This window comes from Aythya fuligula, chromosome 3, assembly GCF_009819795.1.
Source record: "Aythya fuligula isolate bAytFul2 chromosome 3, bAytFul2.pri, whole genome shotgun sequence".
Classification (NCBI taxonomy): Eukaryota; Metazoa; Chordata; class Aves; order Anseriformes; family Anatidae; genus Aythya; species Aythya fuligula.
Genome location: NC_045561.1, coordinates 5,964,385 through 5,985,997, shown reverse-complemented (window position 1 = coordinate 5,985,997; position 21,613 = coordinate 5,964,385). Strand labels below are relative to the sequence as shown.

The following is a 21,613-nucleotide window of genomic DNA, read 5'->3' as shown; positions in this document are numbered from 1 at the left end:
ATATATATATATATATATATATAAATGAAATCACAAAGCGCTGCCATCCTCCAGATATTGCTGTAGTCTGATGGGCAGAAGGAGAAGTTGGGCAGCTTTTTTAACCCCTCATAATTAATGTTTCAAAAATGTAAGTTTGGTGAGCCTAAGTTGATGGAAAATTCAAAATCAGCAATTAACTATTAGCAAAAATACGGTTTGAGTTGAAAGATTCAAAGGGTTTTTCTTCCAGCATTTTAAGTATGGGTGTTTTTTTTTCATGTAAACCTTCAAACTATCTTCCCTGTCAAATCGTAAGTCTACCTACCTGGCATCACATGCTCCAAAATGCCAACAGCTCTGGCTGAGCACAGGACAAGTCTCCACCCTCACATTGTTTCTTTGCCTTACCAGCCAAATCTCTGCACGTATGGCTGCTGCTACTGACACATGGGTGCAGAACAGCACAGACAGGTAGACCATTGCTCTTTCACTTCAGTGCAGGGCCAGTTCCTCAATGTAATTTAATTCTGCTTTAATTTTACTGTTGCTGCGTAGCTGAAAAACAAACCCTAAATGCACACGTTTGCTCTAAGTATGTATAAGCACAGATAACAGCTTCAACTCTGAGAACGCTGTTTTCTTGGCTTATTACCCTGTTTTAAGCTGAAGGGGGACAGGCTGTATGAATCCCTGCTTGGCTCAAATTACTTCAAGAAGAACAAAGTATTTTCCATACCCTCGACTAAGACAAGGACTGGGCTAACTCTTGCTGCAGTAACACCAAAGCCAAGGGAAGTCAAAGGTTTCAGCAGAAACTGGATGGCACCCGAGTGAAAATGGCCATGCCCACAACAGACAAAAAAGACACGACTGAGAGATTAGAATAATATTAGAAACTGCCAACAAATCACAGAATGCCAAGGCAACACGGAGTATTTTCACCAAACCATCTGCATCAAAAATTCTGCTAGGATTAAATGCTACACTTAAAAGCAACCCTTCAGACCCTTATTGTTACACCAGCCCCGCCAGATATCACGGTTAACAAAAGGCGTTACATCATTTCAAAATAAGAAGGCAAATCAAGTACTATATATGTGCATGTTTTAATTCATTTTAAAAATGGTCTACATTTAAGGATAAATTTCAAGGGTTTCCTTATATTTTTTGTGTTACATTAGATTATACCTGAATAATCTGCATAGTAACTTGAACATTTCTGTTTTCTTTTTTGTTTGTTTCATTGTGAAAATATCAGTTGCAGGTAGCAATGTAACATCTCAACAACAATCACAAAACGTGCAGGATGCCCAGCCAGAAGCATTTCTCAGTTGACTTGCAGTAGCATGGCACTTTATAATTTGTATATCAATACTTTTTTTTTTTTTTTTTTTTTTTTTTTAATTAAGTTTAACTCGGATGTGGCTCAGGAAGCAAAAACAAACTTTCTTCACTCCACCTCAAGTATGGGGTCAGTTCCTCAGCTGGCTGCAATCTGCTCTGCTGGAGTTACTCCAGCTTATTCCAGCTTGAGGACCTGGTCTGAACTTTTTTCCAAAACACACCTGTACCTCTTTCATGCTTTCCTTAACGTGAGTGCAAATACCAGGAATGTGGTTTGTGTCCTTTCTCAGAGGACGGACCTTAATGAAGTCTGTGCAATGGCCCTGAACCCCCAGCCATGCTTGCTGGAGGCACACCAACACAGAGGCTGAACACGCGCCAAGAGCAGTGCATCAGGGAGGTAAGAGTCCCTTCAGGAACAAAAAAAAAACAGAAAGAAGAAAAAAGAAAAAAAAACTGTTCATTTTGCCCCCCGTGTTAGACTTTGACATGTGAAGTATTTCTGTTTCCAGGTGATCGTCCTGGCTGATTAAGAAGGTATTCAGAGCACCTAGTGCCACAGACAGACTCCTAGTGTCAGATGTGCCCTCATCTTATGGAGAAAGCCGTGTGTCTGCACTGACTGCAATAAAGCGTGATCTTAACTCATGTGTCTCCATGAAATACCAAAATACCTTTGGTTAGGTGTTGTGAATACCATCTTGTTCCCCCTATAATCTTTCGTCTCCCATAGAAAAAAGTGCTTTTGCTTTATCTACCTGATAAATATTCGGGCTGCTCGGTCCTGTCACCTATCCCATGTGTTTGTACTGAGATCTGTCACGAGGAATTTGCACTTGGTTGGCCGTGAGCTTGTGGTGGATATGGTAAACGCAGAGGGTTATCACGATAACCAACCCCAGTACCAGGCCCAAAATCAGAGGTAGGGTTTCTTCTAACTGCTCCCTCTGGTCCACTGGGCACTTGTGTTCTGGGTGGAAAAAAAAAAAAAGGAGAGAGAAAAGGAGATGGAGAAACAAGTGAGACACAGCAAATATTAACACCTGCTGCTGCACCAAACCAACATCCCTGGAGAAACTGTCCTGGACAAACCAAGAGAGACAGCAACAGTCGTCACCGTGCTGGGGAGAAAATCAATTGCTTTGGAGGAGACTCAAATCACAGTCACTGTGCAGGGCTTGGAGGGAGGGTGAACATCTTCCATCAAGCCAGCCGATATGGTGGAAAAATAGACTTTCAGGCCCAGAAGTTAGTCTTCAGTCCTCCGTGCCACACCCATAGCACTGACACTGAGAACAAGGCAGTGAAAGAACAAGCCTCCTGACCGTGGCTGAAGAGATGCTCTGTTTATTTAGAGACTATAAATATGATATCATGAAACAGCAATATCAGTAAGTATTTAATCAGAGCAACCCTCATCGTTAAAAGGGCTTTTCCCCTCTATTTGCAGGCTGACAGAGATCCAACAGGAATTTCCCCTTCCCTACGAGCTGCCCAAGGGCAGCGTGCCAGCTCTGGCAAAGCACGCCTGTGTTTGTGGGCAAACAACATCCCAGCACCCCCTCTTGTTTGTCAAATATAGCAAAGGATGAGCAGAAGCACTGAGAGCATCCCCAGTGGCTTTCTCTCTGGCCTGTGAATCCTTACCGTAGTCCAATAATCTGTCAGAAAATAACCACAGCTGCAATGGGAAAACACTTCTCTATTTAGCTTGCAAATACATGGCCACCAAAGATAGGAAATGCACTACCCTGGTAATTCCTGTTCAGCTGCCTTACACTGCCACAGTCTTACAGGTGATAGACAAGATCTCAATTTACTTTATTTTTTTTTCTCCACAGAAACCTTGCTTATCCATGTTGATGGACAGGTAAACCAAAAAGAAAAATGGCAATGCTGAAAAATAAACCTATGGGTACAGAAGGTAGAGTGCTCTGGCCCCTGGACTGTCTTCTTCACAGTGCCAGAATCCTACCGAAAACAAGGAAAAGAGCAGTAATTTTCATTAAAAAAAAAAAAAAAAAAAAACACCCAACAAACAAACAAACAAAAAAAAAAAATGTTAGACAAGCACATACAAAGGGCACCACTACTTCCTCCCATCGCTAAAGACCATCCAGATGGGTTTCCCAGGCAGCTGATTGCAGAACACAGAGACCTGGAATTGCTGTGAAAGCAAACGCACTGCAAATCTAGCAGAATGTGAAAAAAAAGGCAGGAAAAACCCCTGCGCCCAGGCAGGAGGTGACAGCAGGGACGTATCCGTATCGCCAGCGCTCCCTGCACTGCTGGGAGCTGTGCCGCCCCCCTCCCAGCAGCAGGCTGGCAGCCATGTGTTAGGAAACGTTTCCAGCCGCAAATGAAGTGAAACAAAAAAGCTGAAGTGAAACGTAGTCTAACAAAGAAATGTCCTTTTCAGTTCCAGTTGCTCACTGTTTCACCAGAGGAGTGATTAATCACCAGGTCTGTTACAGGCGATTCAGCAGTTGCTGCAATGCAGGGGTTTTGTTTGTTTGTATTAACAAGAAAGACGAACAAAAAAAGCCTACCCTGATTATTATTTAGCTCCCCAAATCAGATTTCCAGAGCTTTACGGAATTCTTCCCAGTTTAGGATGCTAAGGACAGGAGTTGCAGCGGAGAGGCAGATGCGCTGCACAGGCTGCTGTGCCTGGTCCTGGCTGCGGGAAAAGCCGCGTGGGGCAGCGCTGCGGGGCCAGGGGTGCCCCAGCACCCCGACCTCTGACTGCGTCTGGGCACAAAGCAGCAGCTTTGAAAGTAGCTTAGCTTAAATCCTGTGAAGTATTGAAATAAGCCTGGTGTAAAGCCAGCTGAGGACATTCACCTGTGCTCAAACAGGGCAGGGTTGCCCATGCACGTTTACTTAAACATGAGCAATGCAGCACTTTTAGGGGAATGGGGTGCATGCGAGGGTCTGTAGCCAGAGAAGGCAAAGCTGAAAGCACCAGTGCTGTGATGCAGAGGACTAACCCAACTCTAAAGCTCCTGCTTGCAGTATTTGAATTCCCATCTTTTGCCAAGTAAACAGACTGCAGAGCAATAGATTACACAGAAGACGTGGCCGAAACTCCAGCATCCACGGAAAACCACAGCTGTATTTAAGCGTCTGAGTCACAACTCAAAAAGGTGTCAATTCTTGCAAGCAACCACAGTACAGAGCTCTTTATCCTGATACTTTTTAAATAGGATTAAAAGAAAAAAAAAAATAGCCCATAGGAAAAAAAAAAAAATCAAAGCTAAGGTAGCAGTCTCCAGCAGCACACCCCAAACCGTGCAGCTGGACACTGCTGTGTTCCCTGGCCAGAAAGTGCTCTGCCCCAGCAGCGAAGGCAGCCGTGAGCAGCAGCTGCCTCTGACCTTACAACATCCTCCTCCTCGCCCAGCACAGCCCTTTGCTCCTTTCAGCTGGTCACCAACATCCCCGCTCTGCAGGGAGCGCTGGGGGAGCGGGGCTGGGGCCGTGGGGGACCTGGCGGGGAGGTGCCTGCGAGCACTCAGCACAAACCCATCTGTCGGGGAGCTCAGGCACTCCAGATGCTGCTGGCTCAGGGAAAAAGGTTTGTATTTTAACACTGTATGAACATTACATTCACTTTACAGCAAACAAAAATATTTGCACATTTACGGCAATATCCTTTAGGATCCACATAGCGTTGCTCATCCCAAGAATTTAAAGCATTGTAGGCACTGAGGTCCACAGCACCGTGGGCAGGTAGGTTGCAGGCATTATTCCTGCTCTATCAGGGAAGGAAAATGGAAAGGGGGAGTGGGAAGAGAGGGGGGGTTTACATGAAGTCTAAGACAGAGCCCCACTCAGACATCCAACCCGCTCGACCATGGGCAGGCTGCTCAATGCACAGCAAATGAAACACGGTCACGCTGGGAACGGACACAGATATGACAAACCGATGGCTTCTGCAGGAAAACAGCCCTCTCCAGCAAACTTTCCCAGAGATTTTACTTCAGGTCACAGAGATCTCAGCATCTGCCCCAACTGCTGGGCCCTACCCTGGGCTCCGCGAAGCGCAAAGGGTCCCTGGTGACTTTTCTCTGCATGAGCAGTTGGGGCCAGGCGGGCAGTTTGACTGCACCCCAAGCCCTGCGGGGTCAGGCTGAGCCACCCCACAGCATGACCCCGCTTCAGAGACGGCGGGCGGATGACAAAGGAGGCGTTCAGGTGCGCTCCCTTTGTGCTGTGCCTCCTCTGGCACCGCGAGGCACCGAGCCTCACGTACCGCCACGGTTTCTATGGTGAGTGCTCGTCCAATTTCAGTACTAGGCTACGAAACCACCCAACAGGCCCATTTTCTTGTTTCAGCAGAACAAATAGTAGCAAGGAAGAAAAGGAAACAAAAAAAAAAAAAAGAGAGAGAGAGAAAAAAAAAAAGAGAGAAAAGCGACAGTGGTTTCCCGCAGTCACGACTGCAAGCCTGAGAACTGGTGCAAGGGCTGTTAAATGGATGGAAAAACAGCCCAGGAGCATCTGGCATGACAGGATGGATTTTTGAGATGGGTTTTTAGAAGAGACTGGTTTAGAAAAGAAAAAAGAAAAAAGAAAAAAAGGCTGGCTGCTTTTTAAACGTGGCCACACACCTTGAAGAGAGGAACTGCTTGGTGCTGAGAGCCCCTGAGAAAATGCGGCCCCTGTTTGGGGTGGTTCAGAGGGAGGTGAGAACTCCTGGGATCCCAGCCCCTAATTCTCTCCTTTTGCATCCCCATGTATCAGCATTTTGTATGATTTTCATGCAGATCAAAAGAACCGGCAATTGTTGTGGGTTCTTTCTCCAATTTAAATATTCTCCTCTCACCCTCTTGATTTGTCTGTCTTTTCGCTGGTCTTTTAGCTGATAAATGTACACATTTTCCATTAAGAAAAAAAAAATCCCAAATTCTGAATAATTTCTGCTGCTTTTGTATTGAAAAAGGAAAATAAATACGCATATTTATATGCCTGTGTGCCAGTTGGTTGTCTTCAAGAAAAGATATTCTAACACTTGGATTTAAGCATTCAGAAAACAAAAGCAGTCTAATCACTCCCCCCAGGTTCTTTAATCTCTTCCAGGTAGGATAGTGTCAGGTCTAATGATGAAACCTTTCCCCACCATTACTTTGTGGCAAAAGAGCCTGACCCTCCTGTGTCTCAGTGATTCCTCTGCTCTAGCAGGTCTCTTTCTCTATTCTAAAATATTTTAAAATGTTCTGTAGCTTGTTCATAATTAATAGGAATTTTACCTAATGGGAAATTAATGAACCAAAAAGGAGAAGGCTAATTACTGTAATTTAAGATTGGCAGTGATTCTCAGACCCCACAAAGGATCATGTTTTGCCATGCATGTGCCGAGCACACGCCGGTCTGCAGGGCTGGTGGGGACGTGCCACTGGGAGAAGCAGCAGAGCCCGTGTTTGAAGCTTTGCTGCTTTAAATGACTGCTCTCAGGCACTTCTAGCCATCGTCTCCAGGTGGGTGCTCTTTGCTATTTAACTTCCAGCAGAATTAAATAACAAGAAGTAATTTAGTAAGAAGAGCAACAGCAACAAACCAGAAAGCTTGACAAAGACAGAAATGGTGCTTTCCTCAGAAGGAGGAATTGCCCCCCTGCATTCAAAGATTGCTAAACCAGCCAGGGTTTCTTTGTGTCCTTGGTCAAAAAAATAAATAAATACTAAAAAAAAAAAAACCTCCAACAAAGAAAAACAAGTAATTTATAGCCTGATACCAAAGCAGGGTATCATGAAAAAAGGATGCAGTCCCTGTTGGCAATGAACCCTGAGTTGTTTCAAGTGGGAGCTATCAGACCTCACAAGTCTGGTAGCACACAGACACAGCAGCTAAGCACGAGTCCAGCCTTGCATATTTTAAAAGTCCTCCAAGGCTCCCCGAATGCAGGGAGCCTGGAGCCCCAGGAAGAGGGAGAAGATGAAGATTTGCCACCCAAAATGAGAGGAGACTATGAAGTTTTGTCTTTTTCTCCCTGCAACCCATGCAAAACGTGATATTACTTCTATGAAAAACAGATTTATTTGTGCCCACAAGAAAACCTACTCCATACAACACCGGCCTCGCCATGAGTAATTCAGCTGTGCAGAGCTCTGCCAGAGCCAGCATACACAATAGCAAGTATTTACTACATCAGCGAGAGGAATGTGAGTCATGAGTGTAAGTGCTCGGCTCTGTAGTCAGTGACGGGTTTTTATTGTGTTCTAAAATATTTCCTACATGCAAAATAATAAAGCCCCATGTTTTTAATGCTGGTCTTGAAAATAACACCACCACCTTCTAGCTGATTATTAAAAGATCTGGCTATTATCTATTTTATTTGCAACTTATTATAATAATGGAGTTAACCACTTTGCTAAAGCAGCGGTATAAAGAGGGGACTAGTGGCAAAGCCCTAACTGAGGTGAATGTGCTTACACTCCCTCATTCGACCTGATGGAAAAGGCAGGTGGCAGTGGGGCAGGAGGAGCTCATGCCTTCCTCAGGACAAAGGAAAGCAGAACCTGCAGGAATTTGCCCCCTGGTGATATTACTGACTTCAGTGAGATCCTGTGATTCGAACAGCATCTGTTAACTCACTTTTTTCTTTTACCCTTGATTAACATTTAAGAAACACGAGAGGAGGGACAGCGTCCCCCGTGTTTGGCATATGAGGTACCCCACACACCCAGCTGCCCCGGACAAGGCTTCCAGTCATTTTCTTTCCACCTTTGGCTTCCTCTGTGGTTCCAGCTCACATTTACAGACTTGACTGAGAAAGGCTGTTTTCCTCCCCTGGGCAGCTTCAGCGTAATGCCGATGACAGCAGCACCCCAGGACTTCAGACACTGCCAGGGTTTCAGTCATCCCCTCTCCGCACCCAGCAGCAGACCCACAGTCTGGCTACAGGGACATCCCTACCCCATCACAACCCCTAAGGGTAAACCACAAGGCAAGGCAGCTCATCCTGTCAAGGACTAAAACTTCACAGCCTTCTGCTGCTGAGCCACTGCCTTCATCTTGTTCCTGCCACCCTCCTCCTCCCCTTGCCGTGGGCAGCTCCCCATGCAGATGTCCCCAACTACCAACCTCCCCAAAACATCTTGCCTAAATCAAGAACATACATGTAGAGAGGAGCACCTAATGGTCGCTTGATGAAGTCTGTTTTACACTTCTTTCACCCTTGCAAAGAGCATTAATTGAGCCGAAGCGAGCAATGCGCATCACAAGTATTTCCTTCCACTACAGCACCAATCCTTCCTCAACATGCAGTGGCCCTAAAAAGCCCCTGGAGCTGCCCCAAAAGCACCTTTGGTGATGCTGAGGAGATGCTCCTACCTGCAGGGCTCTCTGGAGACCAGGCAGCACCATTGCTTGCTGGCAACCCGGCCAGAGAAGGCCTTACAGAAGCCAACCTACATGCAATGACAGCACGCATTGTGACCAAATAACAGCTGGGCTAAGCTCATAAAGGCTTTGGAAACCATGGAGACAGGGAAGGGATCGGAAGGACTTCAGGGAGCATTCAAAACTCACTGGAGGGAGGAGATGGTGCTGTGATAAAGGTGGGACCCAAATTCCTTGAGCAAATGATGTCCCCAAAGGCTGCGGCAGTGGTAGCATGTTAGGGATGCAGAACATGCCTTCGCCCGGTGCCTTACCTTCACTGAAGACAAAATCTGCAGTGATGTCGAAGGGCTGGATGCGGACTTCAGACAGCAAAAGCTGCACAGACTTCTGGTGGTCGCTGGAGATAAGGGAGATGGTCTGCTGTGCCTGGCACTCGTAGGATTTCCCAGCTGGGGTGACCAGGGCAGAGAGCCGGTGCGAGTTGGCTGTGTGCTTCCCAGCTGGCCAAGGGGCAGAAACAGCCAAGGTCAAGCCCTGTCTCAGGGGGACTGATGTGACTTTCTTAACCAAACAAATTGGACATGGGGTATGCAGCACAGTGGCTACATGCTCCAGTGCTCTCAAAGCAGCAGTTTCTCCTGGGGTGGCATCGTGCTCTCTGTGTGACACCCCCGCATAGCCAGGACAGCACCCGCAGTGGGGTCACCTGCCCACAACTGGGGAAGGATGGCTGCAGCGCGCGGTCCTGCCGGCACAAAGGGGAAAGCTGGCTCTGCTGCTTCCACCTACGCTCCTGACACAGGACTCGAAGCCCGTAAAGCCAGAGGAATGGTGTCTATTGTTGTCTGTGCAGCCTCAGACTGCGCTCATGCTCCCTACGTTTGGGAAAGAGCAATTCTTGCGGCTGTGCTTTGGCCCTGAATTGAGGTGGAAGGAGCACTGTGATTTGGGGATCTTACCGCAGAGCAAAATAGGCCTTAACACCCTCCTCAAAAACAAAACACGGTCATTTCACCCAAGTATAGATTGTAAAAAAAAATATTTTCTCGTTATATCAAGTTGTTTCATAAATGAAGGCAGAAGGCAGCTCAGCAAGGTGGAATGAGGGATGCCTTCCACCCTTGGCTCATCTGCAGCCCTTTGTTCCCCTCTGGCAGCACAGAAAGGCAATCAGCGTTTTGCGGTTGCAGAGGGTGATGAGGCAGAGCCACCACCACGTTTTGGGGACACAAACTGTAGGGGTGGAAAAACAGCTCCATATCCAGCGAGCCCTATGCCATAAGCTGGTGAGGCACCATTCACTGGAGTTTGAAAATCTCGCTGACAAAAAAAAATTGCAAATGGCAGTCTTTTAAATTTCAATGCAAGGCGACTCATTTCTGACCAAAAACAAGGTAAGAAAATGGAAGCCAAAAGAAAGGAAACCCAGTGAGAAACGGAGCTGTTGGGTGTGGAGGCGCGTAGGGATACTGATGTCTGTCTCATCGTTCCCACAGGGGCCCTCTGCTTTTCCACCTATTCAGCCATGGTCAGGACTGAGGAAATAATTAACTTTAGATGCCATTAAGGTGCTGTCCCGCGGGACAGGAGCCAGACGTGCCCAGGGCAGACAGAGCCCGTCCCGCTGCCTCCCGGGTCCCCCGGCGGGGCTGGGGCAGCGCAGCACCGGGCAGAGCTTGGGCGCTCCCCCCCGCGGCAGATGCGGTCACTAAGAACGCGAATAAAGAATAAAAAAGGGAGGAAAAAAAATAAAATGAACATAGGGTTTAAAAACGGCACCCGGTCCCGGTCTGTCGGGCGGGTGTGGGATTGGGGTTTTCCCCGTTAAATTGCGTTTGGCTGCCCCGCCGCTGGGCATCCCCCGAGGACGCGCTTTAAAATCGCGACTCCGGGAATCCCCCCGGGGCTGTGCTTCCAAATCGCGACCGGGGCTCTTACGGCTGACGGCGTCCTTGAAGTAGGTGCGCTCGGAGGTGTCGTAGGCGAACTGGATCCTGCCGAGCCTCCAGAAAGCCTCCTGGCCCCGGGACGTGTTGTGCCCCTCCTGCGGGGGGGACACGGCGGCGGTCAGGAGCCGGCAGGACGGCCGCGCATCCCGGCCCCCGGTCCCAGCCCCGTACCTTCAGGAAGAAGAGTTTGAGGGTGTACGCTTGCTCCAGCCACGAGATCTCCAGCTCCGACTCGTTGGTGCCGCACTTGCCCTTCATCTCGGCGCCCCGCGACAGCGGGATGTCGGCTTGCTCCGTGATCAGCTACGAGCGGGGAGCGGGGCTGAGCGGGGGCGAGCCCGGCCGGCCGCCCTACAACCCGCTCAGCCGCCCTACAACCCGCTCAGCCGCCCCACAGCCCGGCCGGCGTGGGCAAAGCGCGCCCCTCCAGCCCCCCGGCCCCACTCACATCCACGTAGTTGCTGGCCCACACGTCGTAAGGGACGAGGAACTTGGCGGCGAATTCCGCCATCAGGCACGTCGTCCTGTTTTCCCGCACGACGAAAATGTCCTTTTCGGGGTTAGGGGAGAGCCCGGACAGGTTTTCAACTTCTTGCTCGGCAGCCAGGCGAGCCGCGGCGTCTGCAGGCAGAGGGGAGCTGAGCGGCGGCGGCACCCCTCGGCACCCCCCAGCCCGGCCCCGGGACTAAGGCACCCAGTCGCGATGGGGCGCCCCATGTCGCGACAGAGCGGGCAGTAGCGACGGGGCAGCCCGCGGCGGGTGAAGCAGCCCCGGGGCTCGAGCAGCGCCGGGTCTGTCTCGTTGCCGGCCACGTCGCGACAGGGTTCCGTGTCGCGACAGCGAGGTCCCGGGGGGGTGTCGCGACCCACGGCCGCGGTACTCACGCAAGATGAAGAGCAGCCCCGGGAGGCGCCCCCCGGCCATCCTCCCTGCTCGGCCCGGCGGCTGCTGCTGCTCCGGGAGGGTCCGCTCCGGAGGGATGGAGAAAAGAAGGGAAAAAAAAAAAAAAAGGAGAAAATACTACTAATTATTTTTGAAAAAGCTGAAACACCTCCTCTCGCAGGAGCTGCACAGGCTGCAAAAGCACTCCGCTGCGGAGTGCCGGGGAGGAGGGACGGGGAAGAGTGTGTGGGTGTGTGGGGAGGAGGAGGAGGAGGAGGAGGAGCAGCAGGGGAGATGCCGCGGAGCTGCTGGAGGCGCCCCCGCCGAGGGACGGGGCGCACACGGGGAGGAGGGCTGGGAGCCCCGGGGGATCCCCCGGCAGGGCAGGGGGACCCCAGCCCTGCCCGGGCGAGCCCCCGGCGCTAAGCGGGAGGACGGCTCGCCTCGATGCTCGGAATTTCGGTCGAAAGCAAGCGGCTGCTTTGCGCGTTCATTTGGGGAGACGCGGGCAGCTGCTTTGGGGCCGCAAGGCAAGAAGCAGAGCCGGCAGCCTGCTGTAGGCTCCCTCTCCACCCCAGAGCAGCCGGCTCTCCCGGCGTTTTTCGCCTTTCCCCGTCGCTCGCCTATGCGACTGTAAAATTTTGGGGGTTTTCTGCCTCTCCCCGAGAGCTTTTGGGGCCCTTCAACACCAGCTAGGAAGAGAAGAGCATGTCCAAATATTTGCAGCCCCCAGCATAAAGAAGAGTCCCAAGAGCAGCTCAGTTGTAGCAGGGAATTGGAGCCTAAGGATATTTTTTTTCTGTGAAATGCCGAAGGGACAGCAGCTATTTGGAGCTCGTGGCCTTACAAGGATTCACTAATAATTCAATTTTCTAATTCAGGAAAAGGAGTTTGGGGGAAACAGTCCAGAGCTTTGCCAAGCAAGGTACTACAAGGGGAGTTTTGATTGCAGGCTGCTGCTTCTGGGAAGTTGCCCTTTCCCTGCCAGGGCACACCTGCAGAGAATGGTTGTCTTGCTGGGAAATAGCTCTTCAAAAATAAAAGTTACTGAAGGAACACATTGATTTCTTCTGTTTGTTCATTTGCTTTCAGTTTTGTAACTGTTCTGTCAAATTCCTTTCCTGCTCACTGTATGTAGTAAATACTACATTCTGGCCTTTTCCCCTCCATCTTGTTTCAGAATAAGGACTCATTCCTGCCCCTCAAAATAGAGCCAGATCTGTGTCAGTAGTGATACAAGACTAACCCATGGATAACAGTCGCAATGGACTATTTAAAGCAAAAAGCCATTACCTCCTATGTGAGCCCCTCTGACTGCACCAGACTATTTCCCCAGTGAGTTCAGGCCTTTCACTGAGGATTGCAGTGCTTTACTAGTCCCTGTTTCATCCTCTAGCCCCCTACTTATTTCCAAATATTCCTTAGGTTTCTAGGTAGCTTCTAAGCCTCCAAATAAATATATGATGCTGAGCAGCTGCCCCTGTACCCAGCCTGCGTGGGAGGGAAGCACAGGGAGCAGCGGAGTGAGAGCAGCTGTGCCAGGGACAGGAGGCTGACTGCAGCCCCAAGCCCCACGGCGCAGAACCGCATTCTCCCTGCACCTGCCAGCTGCACAGAACAAAATCCTGCAGCTTCAGCATCGCCCTTATTTCTAGCCTGCTGAGCAGGGTTTATGCTGCTTTCCATGGTGAAAAGGGAAAGGGTTAAAGTTTCCTCACACCAAGAAAGCCCCAAAAACATTAAGTGAGCAGAGCTCTAACCTGAGGGAGCCAGTGCAGCATCAGCTGAACTGAATGGCTGTGACCAGGCCTGATTTGTGCTAATGGACCACCTGGAGCCAGCCCAGCCTCTGCAACCTGCTCTTACCCGCAGGTGGGGAGAGAGCCCGTGCATCTCTGAAGGCTGAGCCTCCTGCCGCTACCTCCCAACTACCAGCCAGCAGTTGCTCTTACCAGCCTCCTCGCAGGGAGTGCGCAGCACGGTGACAGCGGGGCTGCAGCACTGCCGCTGGTGCGTTCCTGCGAGCTGGGATTTCTGGCCGAGCAGCTCCGGGATGTGTCTGCCTGCCACTGGCAGCCAGTGGGCAAGAGCACATGGAGCCTGCAAGGAATTCAGCCCCCCAGCTGTATCTCGTATCTCTGGCAGTGCACTTTGCACTCAAGCGGGATGGGTTAAACAGACCTCAGCTGGACACAGGTGAGCTAATGATCAACCCACGAGTCAGTGGAAGTGAAAGAACAAGTGGCTGCCTGTGCAACCAGGGTGTCACAACCCTCCCCATCACAGCTGCACTGAATTTATCTGGAGAAATTAAGTGAGGGAGAATCTACTGCTTCCCTGGATAAATTTCAGTGAAGTGGAATCCATCACCCCAGTGGAGAGTGACATTTTAAACTGCTTCGGCTCAGTATCAATGTTCAAATTGATTAGCCTATTTTATCTCAATAGAAATTCTTACCTCGTTTCATTAGCAGCCAAATTTCAAATAATTTTTGAATCAAATACTACTTAAACAGTATTTCAAAATACTTAGCTGACAAAATTCATCACTTAATTTCAAATTACTGTCTGCATTTTATGCTAAATTGTCAGTGGATGAAATACGCAGCAGTTCTGGGAGCAGAGCCTGGACACAGAGGCTACCCAGCTCTGCGGTTTCACAGCAGCACGTTTTCTCTCGGACTCGATCAATGTCTCACTCCTGGCTGAGCAGTGAGCACAGACTCACAAGGAGGCTGTGGACAGGTTGTTTTTCCCCTCCAAAACTAGCTAATCCCCTGATGTGTATGATATTTGTCAGAGAATTATGACAGGGAGATTTGATTTTTCTCAGAGAGGGAAGTGAACTGAACCCAGGTCCTCCATTTGCAGTTAGTTCTTTAACAGCTAGAACAGTGATTTTCAGCTAGGCTGTAACTGAGCCTTAGAAGACTAGTAACGTTCAGGCTAGTAATGTTCAGTTGTTCACCACCCAGTTCCCTCCATACCTGGTCTGTCATTTTCTTCTCACTGTCTAGAAACCACAGTAGTAGGCATCAGTATTAAATTCCAGCTCAACAGCACTGTCTCCAGTAGGTGTATTTTAGAAGATACTTTTATTACGAAAATAAAATAAAATTCACCACCTTTTTCAAGCTGCCAGATCCTTTCCAGCATGCTCTAAAAACGCTGCTGCTCGCAGCTCCCTCCAGCACTTGGGAAGAGGACCGGCCAAGCTCAGAGAACAGGGACAGCTGCTCCCAGTGCCTGTGCACACAACCTGTCTTTAAAATATTACAGAGCATAAGGAGCTGGAGGTGCCTCCACAGGTTAAGTGCATCAGAATGGGAATTCTGAATTGGCATCACAAGTTTGTTTAAATCCTGTCTCAAACACCTAACTACTTCACTGACCTCTGTCTCAGCTGTGTTCTCTGCTATACTGTACTCGGGTTCTTGGATTCTCAACGTAGTGCTGCTACACTGTACTCAGGCTGTTCTGTAGTACTGCAAAGACCAACGCTGCACAGTTCTTCAACCACTTGAAAGAAATAAGACTCATTTGAATAAATAAGCTATGATATAAATATATTTACACTATACACATTCTTACAGGAAATACATCTTATTAAAAAATCATAGGCAATAACAACACCACCCTACAATCCACTATGGTCACTACACGTTTTGAATTTTAAGTTTTTTATTAGAGAAGTTGAAAGTTTCATCTCAGGACCAACAATAACATAATTATCTCTTTTCATTTATTTTGTTTATAGGAATATGTAGAAGTCATTTGTACAGGCATATACAACAAAGTAATCGGTGCTTAGTACATTGAAATCAGGAATCTGATTTGTTCTAAACTACCATTTTTCCATGCAGTCATCTTTGAATTGGCAGCATGGACAAATTCCAAGCGGAATGCTTACATGCATTGTTTTGCAATATAACTACAGCAAGCTTTGGAAACATGCAAATTAACACATTAGCAAATTGTTTTTGTATCTAATGGACATAAAAAGGTTATTCCTGATATGAAATTCTGAAAATCTGCATAAATACTTTTGTGTAAAATTAAATTAGTTATGTACTTTTCTTTTACTTGAAGTATCAAGAATGCCCACGTAATTAATATACACACATATATAGAGAGACCTTGTTATGCTAAAAGTCTGTAATTAATCAAACAATATTCTGTGCCATACATTTATTCAGTATTTACTGGCTAAAAGAATGACTGTGGTCATATAGTAGGCATTACAGTCTTATTAGCATTTGTATCACATGCAAACATACTCTTAGCATTTCTGTTTACTAGTTTTATCATGTGGCAACATCTATGTGAATTTTTCTACAATGTTGTGATTCTGAAGTGTATAAATACTTTTTACATTTTCACAGTTACAAACTTTTTGCCAAAAGCCATTTAAACAATCTTTAAGTTACAATGAACTGTAATATCCGGGATCTGCAGCGACAGGATCAAAATGCAGTTTCTGTACAAGCAACATATGATGTAAACTTTTCTTAAAGTGCCTAATACATAATCCCTTAGAGCACTGAGCAAGTTTGGCACAAATACACTGTATTTCCCTCATGCTAACCATTGCAGTAACTTTCACAGGATATCGGCTTTTTTTCAGACATGATGGAGTTGATATGGCACTTGTGAATTACATCATTGGACTGCAGAAACATCCTGTGAAGTTACTGTTACAGTTGATGAATTTGACGGATGACTTTGTACATATTGTACTTTCAACCGTATACAATGTTCAGCTGTTTACTGTCTGCTGCCTGAAAAATATTTTGAAATATAAATTAAAAATTGCCCCAACTCTACTCCTTACTAACTTGATTGGGATTATTATTACAGTGACCTAGCTAAAAATCCAGTTCAGTGGGCTCAATGACAGCAGGTGCTGAGCAGCTGACATGTTACTTGTTGTGGTTTGTCAGCATGAGCTTTCTACACAATACATCACACATGAGAACACAAATAGTAGGTAACATGACTTGACTATGGATTTGTTGCCATTTGAGATAATGTTAAAAATATCTGTTGTATTTCAAGGCTCTGATTGTGTAATTGATACAAGCAGTCTGCCTGTGGAGATACAGAAAGGAATTACGGACTGGATTTAGAAACTGTCTTCATCTTCTGATTAGTGTTTTCCTGAACCAAGGAAATTCTTATTATGGAAACCCAACAAAGGAAATTCAGTGCTCAGTGTTAAAAAGAAACAATGCAAACCTTAAGACTTGGTGGTCCATAGCTACATTTTCTATATATCAAAAAAAAGGTGGTGGGGGAGACTAGGAAAAAGCCCACTTTTCAACCTCAGCAATAGTATTTTGAATTTTGCTCTCATTTTAAGGATGCTGTGTTCTCCAACTTCAATTTACATGTTGAGGCTTTAGACCACTGTTGCTGGCCTGCGATCCATCTCTGCTTCCAGCTTCACCATCTGCTGCATCTCCTTTGCCTGCAATCCAAAATAACCACATGAAGCACTGCATCAGACCTTGTGTTCAGAATGATGCACATTTTATATGATAGCATCTGGCTAAAATACAGGCAAAACACACTGAAGATACATGTAATAACATTATGTCTCTCCCCCCTCCCACCATGTCATTATGTTTTCAAAATCAGCTGTAATTCTCATGCCTACAAATTCTAGGAAAATATTTTTGATTTTATTCCAAGATTCATTGGTTGAATTTCTGAAGAAACACACAGTAAAATGCAAAAGCACCAATTTTAGGGAAGAAAACTATTCAGATGCTGATTCTACTGTTTCTCCTGATAAGAAATGTCTTTGGGAATGTATGGTCAATCACTGCTGTGAGAGTACTGCAATATACTTTTTAGTTCCTGAAATGTTCAGAGTTAGTTTATGATCTGGACCGATTTCTTTCCGTAAAGACAATGATGAAAATCTGTAACATCTTTCTTGCTGTATGTTATATAGTTTGTCTTTTTTTGTTGTTGTTAAATAATCTTTATCTGGCCTTGAGATCTTTCTTGTCTTTTATTATTACAGATGTGAACTATTTCACCTCAAGATTAGACTACTGCTACATGTCCTCCATAGGATTACACACATTGAATCCACCTGAAACTGCATCCAATTGCATTGTGCAGAATACAGCACCGAATTTATGCCAGATCTTGCAATATATCTCTGTATGCCTCAGGCTTTGCAAGAAGGGTTAAAGCACTGTATAAAAATGTTATCTGGCCTGGGAATCCTCTGCTTAGAGGGAGCTTTTAAAATTCTCTTTCTCTCCATCACACATACATACTTGTACATGCTTACTTCTCCTGTGGCTCAGCCACAGATTATAAATTGCACTTTGGTTGAAACTCTGTGGCTTGAAAGAACTGGGAGTCACCATCTCTTCATTTTCTGTGACGACTCTCAATCTGTGAAGTTATTTAAATCCATAGCCCAAAGGACTCTGAATAACTTGGCCCAGAGGGCAAGCTATCTTTACAACCAAACCTCTGAGGATTAGGACAAGTTTAGGAAGAGGAAAACCAAGCTAATCCTTTCTTCCTTTGTATCTTCTAGGCAGGGAAGAATGGCTACTGAACTTGATTTATGTGAACTCTTCCTCAGAAAGTTGTAAATGTTGCTTTGACAGGGAAATTTGATATACAAACTCCTGCTTAAGTAGTCACCTATTCTGGACATACAAAGACATATATGTGAACATGGGCAGATGTAGATCTAAAGTAATGAGATGCACAGCTATCCATTTTGCAAGGTAAATGTGGGTTTGTACAGATGTGATATACATGCCTTCTTGAAAAACCTAGCCCTGTACTTTCACAATCATCATCATCATCATCATCTTGGGGAAAAAAAGTAATTATGATAATAGCAAAGAAACTGTCATAAATATGATTAAAAATTAATCAATGCTCTTCATTTAAATGAGTTAAAAGCTTGAAAGTAATGAAGAAATAATTTTAACATGGAAATGTGAAAACATAATAAATAAATAAATATGTACAACCTCTTCTGAAATGTTGGCTGGCTTTTGCCTGTGTGTGAAGTGCAATTCCAGCTAAAACTCTGTTTGTTTTTTAGTGACTCATCCATTTTATGTTTTAGACTTGTGACTTAACTACTGGCATATAGTGTCCTATAAATATTCTGCGTGCCAGTGTATAGCGTACAGAATTATTTTAGAGATAACCTGGTTTCAAAGAACACATTAGCATAGGATCACGATGCCCATTTTTGCTACTCCGAGGCCAGTACAGACAGTGCATTCTGACATGCACACACAGACACAATGTGACGAGCTTTCTGGAAGGCAGTGCTAAAGCTACAGTGAATCTGTGAAGTTAGTGGCAGTTAATGGACCCTGCTTGCAAGATGCTTGCTCTCTAGTGAAATCTGAGGCAGGCTAAGAACCATATACATAAAATGAAGAATCTTTTTTTTTTTTTTTTTCCCTCCCCTAGCCTAATGATGAATGTGTCTTCCTCATTAGATGTCTGTAAATACATGTTGCAAAAGTGTGGTGCAATATGTGAGTATGTTATCAATTCAAGAAAATAATTCAGGTCAGGCAATACTGTAAAACTGAATGTTCAAGACTACAACTATTTCCCTTGGAAAGACAAGGGTTAATAGAGATTTCTTGTGAGTAATGATTATTTAGGAAGCTACAGCAGCACAGCCACACAGTATAATTACCATACTTTGTAATGCGCTGGATTTTAAAGTGAATTTTGAAGTGCTGGAAGCCTCTTCTTCAAACACTAAAAAGCTATTTCTAGCAATCTATTTTATACTTTGCTATTTTTAGTGTGGAACTTCTTATTTTATTACCTTACTAATATATGTGAATATTCTTTGTCTGTCTATCAGCATTACCAGTTAAGCATATGTATGTTAACACTAAAATAGTTTTCTTCAAGCAATAGACACTTTTTGCAGACAGTTTAGAACTCTGAACGTATCTTTCAGTAACAACAGGTAACGTACAATACAAGTTAATCTCTAAATATTTCCTATTTACATCGTTGTTCATATGCATCTGAATTGGAGATGCTAAAGCACAAAGTACTGTTAGGCTCAAATACTTGTGTGCAAAAAAGATTAACATTGTGTTCACTATGTCAATGGTACTTCCCAATGGTTGCATTTACAAGGAAGGCTCCAATGATAATGATAAATTTAGAAGGAAAGCACACTGAAATAAGAGTTTGCTTATTATACGTCCATCCTACCTTGTGTTTGAGACACTGCATGACAGGATTTCAAAAGCTGTTTGTACAAAAATAATAATGTCAAAATTGAGTAATACAAGGAGAAACAAATTAAATGAATGAAAACTGAAGTGAGACTAAAAAATTAATGCAAGGAAAACATACATAAAACAAAAATTTAAATTATAACAGTTTGTATTGAAGGCTGTTTCCACCCATATTTCTACTTTTTACATTCTATATTTGTACGAAAAGTTTCTTCACCCATTTGATCAGAAAAAAAAAAAAAATGAAATGTGCATTAAACAAATACCACCTTTATTTTGATCCAATTAGCTTTCACACATCAATGCATATAGCAATGAAACCAGACCTTGGGTATGCATTAGTGCACTTTAGGGACTGAAAGGAAGTGGTCAGGACAGCATGTGTGGAAGTATATTTTCTGATGATTAAATCAAGTGGGTTAAAAAGCTGTTAAGGACTGCCTGTGGTAGAGGCCTCCACATGCCCCCACAAAGTGATAACCTGACAGAACCTGAATGATTTTCCTCCATTTCATCACTGATGATGTGGGCTGACCTGCACTGAAATGGCATATGAGCAAGCTCATGTAGGCTGTTATTGCCTCTGAGCAGTGGAGGCTGTAACCCCAGCCAGGTGAGGGAAGAATCTAATTGCTGAAAGAGGTGACTCCTTTAATGACCCACAATTATTTCCCAGCAGCCTATCGCCCTTATACAGGATGTGTTTGCCACATTGTGGTTGAAAGTACAACTGTAATCATTTCCTCTTGTCCTTATGTGTTTAAACACTGGATCTAAGGCCCTCTGAAGCCACCAGCAGAAAGACACCACTGATAACACCTGTCTTTGGATCAAGCCCACTATTTTTTGTCAGCTAGCTCAGTTTACAGAGTTCTCTGTGTTGCTCTCTAAAGTTAATGCTGCAGGTCCACTGTACCCCAATTGCCTCCCCTAGGTGTCCCCCAACCTCCACCTTTTGATTGTATGCAGCTATTGCTCAGGAGCAGAATGACCAATATTCATTCATATTGCATGTCAGAGATGGCATCTACAGAAACCCTAGCAGGGGACAGACTGGAAATCTTGTTTGTTATCCAGAAGGAAGGCGGAGCAATCAGAAGGCAGAGCCACAGTGTCCAGGGCTCAGTAGTAGCAGCTGCCCGTGACCCTACTTGCTGTCATCACCCCAGAAGTTAACCCAGTCACACGCAGCTTTTGGGACTCCTGTGATACTGGAAACACTTGATTTGGACATACTTTTCCCTCCGCCTCTGCAAGATTACTTTAATTCATAATACAGTGTCTGCCAGAGAGTTTAAGTTCAGAAAATTCAATTCAAAAGAATTAAGTGCATAACCCTTGAAAGCAATGGGTATTAAACACATCCTTTCTCTCTCATCTTACTGAACTGCTGGGTATATTCCCCTTGCAGTTTACACTTGTGTAAGTGCGTTACTGCAAGTTCATGTATATTACAGCTCTGCTGGCTCAACCTTTCAGCAAGGGAACTGCTCAGAACAGTACTGCTTCTACCAGAATTAAGATTAGAATTTTCCTTGCCTTGCCAAGTAGCTTTTTCAAATTAAAAAATAAATAAATAAAATAAAAATAAAAGGTATTTTAATTAGGAAAGAGTGTATTAGCACAGATAAAACCTCCCGTGCTACTATACTCTATTGTTCAGTCCAAACTAAAGTGGCTTTTGGAGTTCAGAGATGCTCTGTGCACATGCTTTACCTCTATTTCCCAGTCAGCACTAGAAATCTAAGTTCAAAAGAAACAGATTTTCTTGAGGTAGTTTTGTGGAGTAATTAAAATTTGTATTCTGGGCTTTTTATTACCTTTTTTATTACTAGCTAATTAGTACCAAA

General features: G+C 45.4%; 2 protein-coding genes across 7 annotated transcripts in view; both read right to left on the bottom strand.

Annotated features, from left to right (window-relative positions):
* On the bottom strand, positions 1-11,602 carry LAMP5 (lysosomal associated membrane protein family member 5). Its single transcript, XM_032185742.1, has 6 exons — positions 11,508-11,602; positions 11,071-11,243; positions 10,794-10,925; positions 10,612-10,717; positions 8,985-9,173; positions 1-2,296 (listed from the first exon to the last, which is right to left on the bottom strand). The coding sequence occupies exons 1-6, from the start codon at positions 11,545-11,547 to the stop codon at positions 2,118-2,120; spliced, it is 819 nt and encodes a 272-aa protein (XP_032041633.1). The 5' UTR covers positions 11,548-11,602; the 3' UTR covers positions 1-2,117.
* Positions 11,603-15,109: 3,507 nt separating this feature from the next.
* PLCB4 (phospholipase C beta 4) overlaps positions 15,110-21,613 on the bottom strand; it is a 202,798-nt gene continuing 196,294 nt past the window's right edge. For 5 of the 6 annotated variants that reach the window (XM_032184308.1, XM_032184312.1, XM_032184306.1 and 2 more), the window contains 2 exons: positions 19,738-19,774; positions 15,110-16,972 (listed from right to left, as the gene is read on the bottom strand). In XM_032184308.1, the coding sequence (XP_032040199.1) occupies positions 16,884-16,972; positions 19,738-19,774 (126 nt within the window). In that variant the 3' untranslated portion in view covers positions 15,110-16,883. The remainder of the gene's footprint in view (positions 16,973-19,737; positions 19,775-21,613) is intronic. The other variant, XM_032184311.1, reaches the window with a different exon arrangement.

Coding starts and splice junctions, on each gene's coding strand:
- LAMP5 (XM_032185742.1), bottom strand. CDS start 11,547: ATGGCCGGGGGGCGCCTCCCGGGGCTGCTCTTCATCTTGC. Junction 11,244..11,507: donor GGGGCTGCTCTTCATCTTGC/GTGAGTACCGCG, acceptor CTCTGCCTGCAG/ACGCCGCGGCTCGCCTGGCT. Junction 9,174..10,611: donor CTTCAAGGACGCCGTCAGCC/GTAAGAGCCCCG, acceptor CCCCTTGGCCAG/CTGGGAAGCACACAGCCAAC.